The sequence below is a fragment of the Lissotriton vulgaris genome, chromosome 2_1 (genome assembly GCF_964263255.1).
Source record: "Lissotriton vulgaris chromosome 2_1, aLisVul1.2, whole genome shotgun sequence".
Classification (NCBI taxonomy): Eukaryota; Metazoa; Chordata; class Amphibia; order Caudata; family Salamandridae; genus Lissotriton; species Lissotriton vulgaris.
The window spans coordinates 1,831,414,660-1,831,429,261 of record NC_141687.1 but is presented as its reverse complement, the minus strand read 5'-3'; the positions used below and the strand labels follow the sequence as shown (position 1 = coordinate 1,831,429,261).

The following is a 14,602-nucleotide window of genomic DNA, read 5'->3' as shown; positions in this document are numbered from 1 at the left end:
ATATCAATTATCGTTTTTCATTGGTCTGCAGGAATAATTCAGTGCACATTGGTGTAAGCAAGATGAGATGTTTTATGCAAGTCTGTGCTTCTGCCATCTTGGATTAGAAAGAACTGGTCCCCGCAAATATCAACTGTCCAACACAGTCTCATTTCCAAACTATTGGTTGTTATGGACACTCAGTTGTAGGTGGAAGGTCAGCACCGACCTCCGTTACTCCTTTCGTCAATTGCTTTCTCTCTGCCGAGTGTAGCAGTGCTGTGATCCGTGCGTTTCCTCTCAAAATGCTCGTATACCCTGCCACCCCACTTTTTTGGGGCTCCCTTTGTTCCAGTCAAGGGTTGCATACATTTCGTATTGCGTATTTTTCTGCCATTCAAGCACCACAGTTTCTCAGTAGACAGCATTCCACATGCTTGCATCGTGCTGTCAAGCTGCTGGGTGTAATGATGGTGCATCCATGCTGGATGTAAGAGGATGCTTGGTGAACAGGAGGCACAGTTGTGCTGTCCCACACAGAGATGGTACGGCAGTGCCTTTGTGTGAAGGGCTGATGCAACTGTGTAGTTATGTGCAGGGCTGGTACTGCTTTGCGGTCAGATGTAGAGATGATGCACCTGTGATGGATGCAGGCATGGTGCAATTGTGATGTGATTGGATCCATGAATGAATGACAGCTCTAAAATAAGGACGAGGATTTGTGCAAATGTGGCCATCTGACATGAGGAAGGTGTAGATGTGCTATTCAGACCGAGAATGGCGCAACATGTTGTTAAGTGACCACATCTTCACACACTTCAAAAGCTGCTGTCCAAACAAGTTACGAGACCCAACCGAAGCATGGAATGCAAATGAGACTTTAAAATACTATTCTCTTGTACGTTTTCCACAACACCAGGCACCTGCGATCTCCAATGGCCTGGAAGTTAGGAAAGGGTGCTGTTCAAATGAACTTAGCCTCCTGTTCTAACAGCAATGTAATTTTTGAGGTAAAGAATGGAAATTTAAAGTCATAATATGATGAAACAGTAAAGAAAAACATTCTTCCTGATGTGGTCATTTTGAGAGGCACAAAATACCATCAGAGAGCCCCTGTTCAGACTGTTGTGCAGTGAGATGAACATGCTTCCTTAAGTGTATTCTCTGGAAGGCAATAATATTTCAGCTTCATATGTAACAACTCTTACCCTTCTAAATCAGACATGGGCAAATCTGTATAGTACCACTAATGTCATCCCACAGTTTAATGCTGGACGCTTTTGGCACCTCCGTTTAACATGTAGCAGCATGCCAAAAGATTTCTACTGTACTATTTTGAACTGTTTAAAAACGACCAATTCTTGATTCAGGTCTCAATGTGGTCCAGAAATTCAATACAGCTTCAAAGGAAACTAACTTCCCAATTTCCTCTGCTCCAGACAGTCCTTCCGATTCTCTGATCACATCATGAGACTTACTGGTGTCTGTTTTGGCACACTTAAGTCACTCAGTCGATTTTTCCCTCTGTTGCCTTAGCCAGCCAAGGAATTGGTGGCCCGGGCACTTATCCTGTCTCGCTTGGATTACGCTAATGCGCTTTTTTTTAGCATTCCAGGCTACTTAATGAACAAACTCCAACTGATTCAAAATGCGGAGGCCAGACTCGTATTTAACATCTCCAAGAGAAACAGCATAAGGGCACGCCTCCGTGACCTCTACTGGCTACCTGTGGCCCAGAGGGTGCAGTTTAAGGCCCCTACCTTAGCACACAGAGCCCTGCACGATTCGGGACCCTCCTATATTAGGAAACGAGTTTCCTTCATCACTCTTTGTGTTCTGCCTCGCACCGTCTGATGGCCACCCCCTGCTTTCGACGCTCCAGACTGAGGGGTCAGTCACTCTCGGTCAAGGTAGCAGTGCTTTGGAACAGTCTCCCAGTTACCTTACGCCATACGCAGGATCTCGGTGTTTTAAGAAACTTCTAAAAACCCACCTTTTCAAACAAGCTTTCCTTTAATTTCCCCTCTCACACGCACAAGTCCGTATCGCGCCAGGATACTTCAGAGTAGTTGTGCGCGTTATAAGTCTCTTATAACATAACATATAACATTACTTCAAACCAATAACTAAATATAGCTAACACCTGCTGTGTTTACGTTAAACCCGGATTGATTCAACATACTGCCAGAGTTTAAACCATCCTTAACCAAAACTGGGTCTGGGCTAGCAGGCAAAAGGGACAAGCCTCTATAAATCCAAAAACCAAAACAAGCACCACTATTGCCAATTACTTAATGGGGGGCCTAAAAGTGACCACAAAACCTACTCAATTAACCAGTAGATCTAGAGACCAACTATTTCGTCCAGAGTTAATCAATTATTTTTATTTTTAGTTATTTTGACTCAAAACATATTTTTTATAAACAATTCACATATTTATGTGCATTACTTATTTCACTCCACATTTACTCACAAACGAAACTTATAACACTCACTACATACATTTGACTGCACAAACACATCACAAACATGAAAACAAATGAGAAACTTTTCGACAAGAGCTATTTACAAAAAATAGTTACAAACAACATTTACAAAGAACAACACAGGAAAGCAAATCAGAAATTCAGAAACTTTGGTATTTTTTTAAGAAAGTCCTAGTGTTGCAAGAACAGTCTACGCGTTTTGAAAACTCCTAATTCAAGGGAATTCTCTTCAGGACCACGTAGCTCACTGGTGCTTGTTTCCCGAAATTGTAAAATATGTATGCCTTCGTGTCTGGCTCGTATCTTAAAGTGGAGTTTGAAACTGATCCTGTATTAGTCGATCCGGTGAAAGGAGGAGGCAGCAGGCGGGATAGTTTCCCCGTGCTTCTTTAATTTAGCTCCGAACACATCCAAGTTAAAGACCCCCATTAAGTAATTGGCAATAGTGGTGCTTGTTTTGGTTTTTGGATTTAGAGTTTAAACCAGCAATCCCAAAAATGTCTTTGCTAGGCGGTAAAAAAGTGAAAAATCAGACAGACAAATTATGGCTGCACCAACACAGATGTCTCTATGGTAAGGTCAACAAATCTCTAGTTGCTTCTGGTGATATCAATAATCTGCATTATCTTGTGGCAATGTCTGTGGTTAGATCCAAACATACCATTCAGGAATCTGCAATCCACTTGAGAGGATCAGATCAAACAACGCCCCATGAAGAAACTAAAGTGCTGAGGGCAATCTTTCTGTGTCCATAAACGCCCCTGTGCATCCGAATCTCACTAGTTTCAGTTCAGCAGACGCTTGAAAACCTTTCAGACTTCTCGCACTGCACCAATAATCAGAGGACCAAAACATTTTCAACCAATGACCGAACTGTGAAAGTTCATGGGAAATAAATCAAATTCTTGCTTGTTCTCAGGAGATGGTTTTAACAAACCGTGCAAATCTAATATGATCAATTTGGGAATTGTGAAAAATCAGTGCATACTGGCTAATGTGACAAAAGCTTCTTGGGAAAACATTCAACAGAAGGACAAAACAGCTCAGCCGTTGAAGAAACATGGTCTTCGTCAGTTAAGGAGAACCTCTCGGAGACCCTTCTTGAGAACATGACTCAAAATTAAGCAGCGCATAACTGAACTGCAAAATCCCTAAATTCAGATTGTGCCCTCAGAAAGATGGTTGTCTGCAATTCTATACTTGATATCAGCCACCATCTTAAGGAGCATAAACTAGTAATTTCAACGGTAAAAGATATCTGGACAGATGCCATGTGAAATGCGCTTATTCACAAAGTATAGGCTACAAAACATAATCTGGGTCAGCAGATCAGCAAATTAAACAGAAGGTCGGTCCGAAATGTGTAGCAAGAAAAGGCACATTATGCAGCAGTATGTGCTATTATTATCATCAACATTTTGGCATTTTAGTATCATATTTACACTTTCCAACCTTAATTCCTTCCCATTTAAAGCGTGATCGATATAAACAGCTGAAAGCTGACCAGTTAAACATTTGTAGCACATGTGCAGCAATTTCCCTAACTTTTGATCTGCTTTAGCTAGCAACAATGTTTTTTTTTGCTAAAATCTCAAAATTAGTCAGTTGATGGATTATGCAGCCATTGATTATGTGGAAAATGCTGCGACTGCACAATCACATTTCTCGAGTGCGCGTCGATAGAATTCTGGCAATTAGTACTGTCATTAAAAAAAAAAAAATACGCGTTTGACAAGTGAATTATGTTCTGAAAATAGGCTGCACTATTCAGCTGTTATAATACTAAACGTAGGCACTTATTAACCCCTTCGCTGCTCATGACGAACTGAGCTCGTCATGAACAATGGGAAATCAGGGAATGCAGCTCCGCGGGGGAAAACCTCTAGCAGCCAAGGTGTTAAGCTTGTCTTTTAATCTTTAGAGCAAAGAACTTTCATATCTACCTGTGAATCCAAGCACTGCCCTAAGTGTCTTAACTCAGGCCTTCCAAGATTTCGTTTCCCCATGTTTAAGACCTCCCCCACACCTACACAGCCGCAGTTAGCAAAACAGCGTGGGCTTTTTTGGTAAGCAGTGGTGGTCAGGTGCGGTGCGTCCATTGGGCCATGGGGGCGTAGCCCCCAACCCCCTCCCGCCCGCAGCTCCCTCGGCGTTTGAACTGAAGTAAACTGAATCAGTTTACTTAAGTTCAAAGACGCCGAGGGAGAACTAGTCAGCATGACGTCCGACCGCCCACGAAGGGGGTGGGCGGTCTGGCGTTATGTTGACTGACATGATGACTGTCACCAGGGGTAGCAGCAAAACACAAGTGCGCATAAGTGGGGACGGAGGGCGAATTCTCGCACCTTGCCCACTCATGCGCACTTGTGGTTTCCCTTGTTTGCGCATGGGCAACCACCCATTCGGGCTCCTAATGGGCGTGCCTCGGGCGAAAATTGGCCGTGTCCTTTGCCATGCCTGGGGCTGCTGGCAGCGCCAGGATTGGCTGGGAGATGCTGCCACTCCACTCCTGTCCAGGGCCGTTCGTGAACAAGGCGCCAAGTGGAGCAGGTGGCGCGGGCTGGCTGAGGTAAGTTTTCCTTTTCTTTTATATTTATATATTATATTTAATTGAATTCCCTGGACCCTGCCACCTACCCCCGCGTGACCCTCCCCCTCCCCCCCCCCCCCCCCAACCCGCGAGCCGTGCCTGCATGGGAGCACAGAAAATATTTATTTTTTATTGCACACCAAAATGTTTTTTTGCTTATAAGGAAGAATGCGAGGTTTAAATTATGTGTTGTATATAGCTATGCGTACTGGTGTAAACGAAAAATGTATGAATATTACTATTGAGACGGAAATTGTGATCTCGGTTCAAATAGGAAAGCACCACCCTCCCCCCGCCATCAGCCTTTGACTGTCCGAAATGGCCCCAGCGCATTCTCACTGTGACGGTTGGTATTAGACTCAGGGGCAGCCACATTGGATTGGTTGTAATTTTGGACGTAGCAGGAGGTGCCACTGTGGGTCGGTGAAGTGTGCAGGGGGAGAGACGGGCTGCTCTTTCCTCCCTTCGTCTCTGACAGAAGCAGGCGGCCCTGTATACAACACCCTCCTATTAGTAGACTTACACATGCAGTAGGGGTAGGAGGCGGGGGCATGTGGAAGGGTTGCTCCCATCCTCCAAGCGTATCTTGGAGTTTATTTGTATGTAATGTGAGAAAGTAATGCCCTCATTACAGTTGTGCAAAGTGTGTCAAATACAACATGCCGCCATTTTGATGAGATTGTTGGTATGGGTTGCCAATAGTAAAAAATTCTACTAATGGGAGTTTGGGTTATACTGCGTTATTGTCATAAGACTGTTAGATTTTAATGGGTGTTTTGTGGCCATGTGATATTGTTTGTTTTTTAGGGACTCGTGTTTTTGCATATTAAGCTCCAAATATGCTGATGTGTCAACCGTTGATGTATGTGGGTAGTGGGTACAAGTGGTTTGAAAACGAAACCGGTATGAACAACCCCGCAATTTAGATCAAGGCTAAGGACGTATGCAAATGGTCTTTAGGTACATTTTGCCCCCTTTGTTACCACGGACGTGAGCAGTATTTTGCACTTGCAGATTGGGTCATTTCCATCACAGCACAGGCTCCAATTATCATGCACTTGCCCAGCATCAAGAAAGTGGATTGGGGGGGGAGGAGCTTCGCGGGCAACCAAGATGGCCGCGTAAGCTCGGAGCTCCGCGGACCTTCCGATCCTCCTCATATATCCTGTCTGAAATCCTGATCCACGGGGGTGGATTCTTATTGCTGGTGGTCTACTGAGGCGGGAGCTGCCTTCCGCCTTCGAATCGGTGGTTCCTACGCTGAGCTACGTCGAGTTGAACTCCGTGCCAGGGCTGTGCCATTGTCTCTCCGGTCTCCGCCACTCCGCATGATTGGACTGCGTAGTGACTGCCTGCTGTCCCTACTGGCGTAGTGCTAGTGCCTACAGTGCGTTCTTTCATCGGCCTGGTCTAACTGTCTAGCTCGGATTTTCTTCTTGGCTCGCTGGGCTCGGGCTTGGCTGGTGCAGCGCTTTGTCCTCATCGGAACCAACATGGCGGGCAGAGGGGACCCCGACAAGACGTCGAACAAAGGCGTCCGCGGAAAAGCACAGTCACAACAGAGTAGAATTGAGCGATATGTCCAGCCGAAGACGCCGCCTGCCACAGGATCTTCTGCCAAGAGCCTTACATCTACGGGCTCACCTGACGGCTCCGAGCCTACCCTGAGCGACATCATGGGAGCCATTACCAGTTTTCGGGCTGACATGCAGCAGCAACATGAGATCTTGACCCACAAGGTGGACACTATGGCTGTTGATCTGACTCTCATTAGAGCCGACTTGGGCAAGACTAATGATCGAGTGAAGACACTGGACATTAAGACCTCCAGCCTAACGGTCGACGTCTCGGACCTGCAAACCGAGGTCCGGAACCTGCGGGTGACTGCGAACCAATTCTCGAGGAGGCTGGAGGACTTTGAGGGACGTGCCAGGAGGCAGAACGTCCGCATTGTCGGTGTTCCGGAGGGGTCGGAGGAAGCGGCGACGGACCTCTTTGTGGAGGACCTGATAAAGACCCATTTAGCACCGTCTGGCCTTAGTAACTTCTTCTCTGTGGAGCGTGCCCATCGGATGCCGGGCGGCCCGCCGAAGTCGGGCGTGGCGCCTAGACCCATCGTAGCACGGCTTCTCAACTTTCGGGACCGAGATGCGGTCCTGCAGGCGTCCAGACGGCATGGACCACTTAAGTACCAGAACGCTGAAATACACTTCTACCCGGACTTTACCAGGGCTGTTCAGCGACAGCGCCAGAGCTATGCGGGCGTAAAGCGACGACTGCGAGATATGGGATATAAGTACTCTATGATGTTCCCAGCCAAACTCCGGGTTGAGCATGAGGGCCGTGCCCTGTTCTTTGACTTCGCCAAGAATGTGAGTGAATGGTTGGACACTTTGTCGCCGCGTCGGGACGCTCAAGATGAACAAGATGGAGGTGCGGCTGGTGGCTCGGATCTATGAGACTTGGCTCTACTGTGTAACACCGGCGTTTGGTGACCCCGCTTCATGAGACTGTCGGTATTGTTTTTAAGTGACCCTGCTGACTTTCCTGTCTTTACATGGAGGGTGGCGGGAGGTGTTCGTGGAGATTCCTTACTCCTCTGGGACTTTTTGTAGAGTAGTTTATGGGGCGACAGGCACACTGCTGGTTGGGGGGGCTTTTTGGTCTGATGCAGGGGTGCAGGGTGGGGGGTACAATTATACAAGTTTATTTGTTTGTTCGTTCTTTCTTTCTTCTTTCCTCTAGGCAATGGATCATGTTTACTGCTGTTTTTCACTTGAAGGTTGGGTTGGCTGGGGTTGGGTGGGACGGGTTGCGGGACGATGGGGGGTAGGAAATTAAAAGTGATCAGTTGGAATGTTAATGGGTTGGGTGACCGTGTTAAGAGAGGGGTGGTGATTCAACTGCTTAAGAGACATATGCCCGATATTGTGCTCCTACAAGAGACGCATTTGATTGGAAACTCTTGCAAAGCTCTTAATCGTAAAGGCTACAAGATGGTTGCCCATTCTGGGTTCTCCTCGGGCTCCCGGGGGGCGGGAATCCTAGTGCGTGCGTCCCTTCCCCTTGAGATAGACGTCACTGTGATTGATGAGAGGGGGCGCTACGCTGCAGTGGCGGGGAGATGGCAAGGGCGTTCCCTCGCGCTACTTTCGGTTTATGTTCCCCCAGGCCTACAATCCAGTACTTTCCAGGACCTTGGTGGCGCCATTTTGTCCTTGCCTGATGGTCTATTGATAATGGGGGGTGACTTCAACTCGGTCTGCTCTGGCTCCCTGGACCGCCAACCGCCGAGAGATCTCCGCAGTTCCCAACTGTGGTTGCCTTCCTTTCTAGACTCCATGGGTTTGGGGGACAGTTGGCGACTTCTACATCCCGCGCTCCGCCATTTCTCCTTCCTTTCGAGTGCCCATGGTAGTCTCTCCCATATAGACTACGTTTTTACCTTAGCTGCACATGCGTCTGCCGTGTCTGAGGCCCGTTTTTTGGCACGGGGTATCTCGGACCACTCCCCGTTGTGGGTCTCGTTTGATTTTAACATCGTCCTGTCTGACCGGCCGGTGGCGGTTAACCCATGGTATTTCCGTAATCTCAAGACCCGTGCACTCCTTGCTAAGGCCATCGACCTCTACTTCTCGGAGAATGTGGGCTCGGTTGGCTCGGCTATTACCTTGTGGGAGGCATTCAAGACTGTGTTAAGGGGTGAGGCTCTTGCTCTCATTGCAGAGGCCAGGCGAATCAGAGATGCCGCCCTCACGTGTATGGAAGATGAGGTTTTGCGCCTCGAGTCCCGACTGGGACCTGAGCCCGACCCCTCTCTTTTACATGCCCTTTCCCTTAAACAGACGGAATACCATGATCTTGCCACGAATGCTGCCCTTACCCTGGCCAAGGAACAGCAAGGTCGTATCTACGACGTTGGGGATAAAGCTGGGAAACTGCTGGCTTGGCTGGACAGACGCGAGATGGCTAGCCGCGTGGTGCCTGAGATCTTGGGCGACGACGGGGTCGCCGTCACGGACCCAAGTGCTATTGCCGAGTCCTTTGCTGATTATTTCCGGGGTGTCTACACTTCCAACTCAGACCGCTCCGAGGCTGACTCAGCTGCGTTCCTCTCAACGATTGACCTTCCCTGTCTTTCTGAAGAGGACTGTGCCGACTTAGATCGAGACATATCCGCTGACGAGATCGCCGTGGCGATCCGTGCACTAAGGTCGGGTAAAGCGACTGGCCCCAATGGTATTCCGGTCGAGTTATACAAAATTCGACCGGATGTGGTATCCACGCACCTGCGGACTATGTTTATGAAGGCATTGGACGAGGGCTTCCTCCCCTTTGACCAGAGGCTGGCCACCATCGTGCTTATCCACAAAGAGGGAAAACCTAGAGACGTGTGCCGATCCTAGCGTCCTATCTCTCTCCTCAATGTGGAGCCTAAGATCCTAGCCAAACTGCTTGCCAATCGATTGGTTGGAGTCATCGGTGATTTGGTGCACCCGGACCAGTCGGGTTTCATCCCCCGCCGTAACACTGCCCTTAACCTGCGTCGGCTCCATGGTGTTATGGCCAGAGCCCACACCCTCGAGGAACCGGCGGTGCTTGCTTCTCTTGACGCCACGATGGCTTTTGACTCGCTTGAGTGGAGTTATCTCTGGGCGGTGCTGGCGAAGCTTGGATTTGGACCGGTCTTCGTGAGGTGGGTGCAACTCCTTTACGCTGGCCCGCTGGCTAATGTCACAGTCAATGGCCGCGTGTCGGCGTCCTTTGCCCTTCACCGAGGTACCAGGCAGGGTTGCCCCCTGTCACCTCTCCTGTTTGCCCTGGCTCTTGAGCCGCTTGCGGCCATGCTACGTACACACCCGGACATACATGGCATAACCTGGGCCCCCGGCTTTGAAGATAGAGTTTCCCTGTACGCAGATGATATTCTGCTCTATCTTACTTCCCCCTGAAAGTCGCTCATTGTGGCATGCGACGTGCTCAGGCTTTTTGGACGCCACTCTGGCCTGGTCATCAACTGGGCCAAGTCTTCTCTTTACATTCTGAAGGGGGACATGCCGCGCCTCCCCAGAGCTTCAATATCCAGATGGCAGGACATGGCTTTAGGTACCTGGGAATTTACATTTCCGGTAGTTCTAAGGCGCGATACGACCACAATCTGCTCCCCCCTCTCCAGCGGCTGCGGAGAGACGTGGATAGCTGGCGCAGGCTCCCGCTTTCTCTCCTGGGCCGGGCAGCACTGTTCAAAATGATGTCCTTGCCCAGGTTCCCGTATGCCTTACAGAACACTCAGGACCCGGTCCCGGCCCGCTATTTTCGGGAGATTGAGAGTTTGCAACGGGCCTTGCTCTGGGATGGTCGTCCTCGTGTCGCCATCCAGAAGCTCACGTTACCGTGGTACGACGGAGGCATAGCCCTGCCGGATGTACGTCGGTACTATTGGTCCTCTCAGCTCACTGCTATCAACCACGGCTTCTATGGCCCTGCTGATAGCCCAGGCTACGCAATGGACAGATGGCTCTTACGCGGTAGCAACTACTATCGTGCCCTGTATTCTAGATCCTTTGATCGGTGCCTGTCAGGCCCGACCAAGGCAGCGGTTCACATTTGGCGGACGATCACTAAAGCGCAGGGTCGGCAGGGCAGACTGACTAGGTTTACCCCACTGTACGACTCTGATATCTTGGGCAGGCTGTGGCACACCAAGGGCTTCGACAAATGGGATCTCATAGGCATCTCCAGGGTGGGCGATATGGTTATTAAGGGCGAAGTCAAGACCTTTCCTCAACTGCAGGCCGCATACCGTTTGGGCGATTCGGAGTTTTTCCGCTACGCCCAGCTGAGACACGCGTTGCTCTCTGCCAAGCCGTCGGAGGGAGAGATCCCCGAAAGCTCCCCCTTAGAGGACAGGATACTGGATTGCCATATGCCTGACAGTGCAATTTCCCTGTGCTATAAGAAATTGATTAATGTTCGAACTGATCTCCTCCTGTGCTTGCGAGACCAATGGACGACGGACGGCCTGGAACTTGACGATGAGGACTGGCAGAGTGCAGTGTCCTCCCCTAAGGAGGTCGCTATCTCCTCACGTCTCCGACTGGTGCAATTCGAAATCCTTCACCGGGTGTATATCACCGGCCCTCGGCTCCTGCATATGGGATTCTCGCCGGATGGCCTTTGTCGTCGAGGTTGTGGTGCTCTCGCAACCTTTTTACATATTCTGTGGAAATGCCCCGTCATTGCCCCCTACTGGGTGAGAGTGCACCGGATCATGAGGGAGGTGACTGATGTGGTGTTGGCTGCGGAGGCGCGGAGGTGTCTCCTTAACGTTTGGGAACCGTCTGACCACAACACGGCGCAGACTCGTTGGGTGACATTGGGCAATATGGTTGCCAAGCGTGATATTGCTCAAAAGTGGGGTGCTGCTACAGCCCCCCTGGTGGTACAATGGAAAGCCAACATGGATTGGTGCATGCTCCGAGAAAAGACGGTCTATGTGGCCAGGGGGAGGCCTCAGACATGGAATAAAGTGTGGGGGGCATGGAATGCGTACAGGGGCGATGTGTGCCTGCCGCCGGAACCTGTCCCTCTGGACGAGCACTTATCACCGTAACCTGTGACACCAACTGTTTTATGCTGTTTGTACTTCTCCTGCTTTCCCCCCCCCCCTTCCTATCCTACCATTCATTCTTTTTATTGATTCTCTACCTGTCCTCCTCTGCCTTTTGCCGACTCCTTGACATCTCTACTGCTCCATTGCCACTCTCACGCGCCTTTTGGCGTTTCTTTTCTTGGTTTAGTTCTCTTTCTTAAAAAACAAAAAACAACCTGCAATGTTCTGATGTGAATCACCTTGCACTTTTCTCCTCCTGATTCTATGCTGCCTTGCCTCCGGGATGTTAGGCTGAATAGCTGTGTGCTCTTTTATAATAAAGGTTTTAAAAATAAAAAATAAAAAAAAATAAAAAAGTGGATTTTCTACAAAGGTTTTGGAAAGGGCAGACTTTTTATTAGCACACATAGGCCCCTCTTATACAGCAGAAATGGCCTCACTCTTGCTGACTGACCCCCTTCCTTAATTAATTTACTAAATCTAAAACATAGAAGACTTGCCTGCCTCCATCATCCATGATGTGAAAGCCACCATCAGCAAACAAAGTAAACAACATTGTGAGGTTTTTCAAAAGCCATATTCTATTACTGTGTGTCCACTTCACACTTTTAATTTTTTTCGAGGGAACTGGGAAGGTGAAATTCCCTATAAACTTAATGACTCATCTGATTTTGAAAAAGGTCAGATATACGAAGTGAAATCTTGCCACGGTGCACTCCAACAGAAAGTTTCCGCCTCACCACTTTCAAATGTCACCAGCCACCACTGGTGGTGGTACACTTACCTTTTTTAGTTTGTTTAACTTTGGTAGGTTTGCCACGGAGGTCAGGCCCACATTGATTGTGCTGAGGAACTCGAGCTCTGCAAATTCATCTGTAAGACCCTCAATTTTTCCTTCATTGGACCGACAATTGTCAAGAACCAGCTCTTTCACCTGAAAGTGAAAACAAAAGGACAATATTAAATTTATTTGTGCAGTGCCTATGGCCACCTTTGGGTCCCCTCAACAAGACCGGAGAGATGAAAAAAAATGTGACCTAGAGAGAAAAGGTAGGGACAAAACAAAAGGAGTGAGGAAAGAGTCTTGCATATGGAGAGTACTTTTTCCAACAAAACTATCTGAAAACTGAGTGCACTGTAAGTAGCTAATTTGGGCGTCTTGCTGGTACACAGGGAGAGCAGGGAGGATTCAATGGGACTGGCATGAGAAGAAAGGAGGTACAAATCGGATTGCAGGTGGGTAATAAGTGAGGGTAATCAGGGCCTAGGATTAAAAATCATGGCGACCTGTTGAAGCGATACCTGGACAAGCCACGCAAACCGCATCAGAGGCAGAGACGCTCTCTTCTTTGAACTCCAAAATGGGTGCTGTCATATTTTTTATGCAATCTTCACAATAATATTTACTTTATCTGTTGGCCCACAACTGAACAGCAAGCAGTAGGAATGAAGCTGTTCTTCCCCCAGAACCTTGGCACACGGAAATACAAAATGCATCTTTGTTCACGGAAGAATCCTTGGCAGAGTGCTGAAGTCTTGGCTCTACAACTTACCTAGTTTAGTGTAGCCATGATTGGGCTAGCAGTGCTTTAGCTCTCACACTAGTTTTGCCTACTGGGCTGCACATTGGAAAAGCTACATTTAGAGCATTCTTTCAAGTTCGAAGAACCACATATGCAGTATTCTCTGCAGCTTTTAAAGACACGTATGGAGTATTTTGGCCTGCTCTACAGAGCGCACTTTGTAATGTGTTTACTTCTGGAGGCCGTATGTGGTGTACTGTTTCAAGCTCTGAAGGCCACTTAGAATACTGTGTCCAGTTCTGTAGGCCACACCTCAAACATTGTTCACAGTACAGGAGAGCAGATTGGGAGTATTATAACCAGTTCTACAGGCCACATCTGGCGCGCTCTCCAGTTCTGAAGGCTATATCTAATATATTGCTCCCAATTCTAGCAGTCAAATCTTCTGAATGATGAAAAAACTGGAGACAGAGCAAGGACGGCTGACTAGAATGGAAAGGGGTTAACCCATAAGTCTCACAACAAGAGGCTTAAATGTCAGGATTATGTTATTCCATTCAGGATCCCCCTTTTTAAATTCCATATGCTAGTTATTTGTATATCAAATGTACATTTACTCATGTCACTATTTATTGCAACGTGATAACCAAGTCTGTGTGAAAACCTTTATGTTAGTTCATCCGAATAGAGCTCTCGGTTTCAATAATTGTTTTGAAATTATGATCAAGGTTTCATAGAATCAAATATTTTCACTTCTCGTTTATTAATTGACAATGAGCATTGTTCCACAAAATGCAAAATGCAAAAAGCTGGAGTTTGCCAAGGTCTTTTTCTGGAGGAGGAAGAGAGGGAGAGACTTTGCACCAGAGACCGAGAACATACAGAGCTATAGCGCTGCCCTTTTTAGGTCTCGTCTGATCCAGCGCATGCGCTGCCCTGGCCGAGACATTTAGTAGCTGCTTTTAAAAGTGCTACCTTGCCCGCCACCAGCTTGCTATTATGCGCACAAGAGCGCCTGTGGCGTGCACAGCTGCCATTTGGTTTCTTTGATCGTGCGCCTAAATGCCCTCCCCTACCCCCTCCTGTCTCCTACTCCCTCCTCGTCAGCTCTTCATTTTTGTTTCAGTTTGGCTGAAAACAAGTAATGGCCGTGCGGCCGTGAAAGTGAAACGGCCGCGCGGCCATTACTGGTTTTCTTTCTTGCCCCATACTTTGAAAAATGTGTGGTAGATGGCCTTTACCTCTCGTCAGACAGCCAATTGCGTGTGGGAAATCGCAGTGCAGTACAGCCCTACTGTACTGAACTTTCTTGTCCAAAGGCGAGCATTTTAACTATGTGGAAATGAAACGGATTACATGTGCTACCACTATAGTACTGATTAGCATTGCTCTACCGTAGACGTGGGACGAA

The 14,602-nt window shown here is 48.1% G+C and overlaps 1 protein-coding gene across 1 annotated transcript in view; it reads right to left on the bottom strand.

The window, feature by feature from the left end:
* ANP32A (acidic nuclear phosphoprotein 32 family member A) overlaps nt 1–14,602 on the bottom strand; it is a 158,474-nt gene that overhangs the window by 83,120 nt on the left and 60,752 nt on the right. Inside the window, exon 2 of the mRNA XM_086957965.1 lies at nt 12,453–12,602. Within this exon, the coding sequence (XP_086814091.1) occupies nt 12,453–12,602 (150 nt within the window). The remainder of the gene's footprint in view (nt 1–12,452; nt 12,603–14,602) is intronic.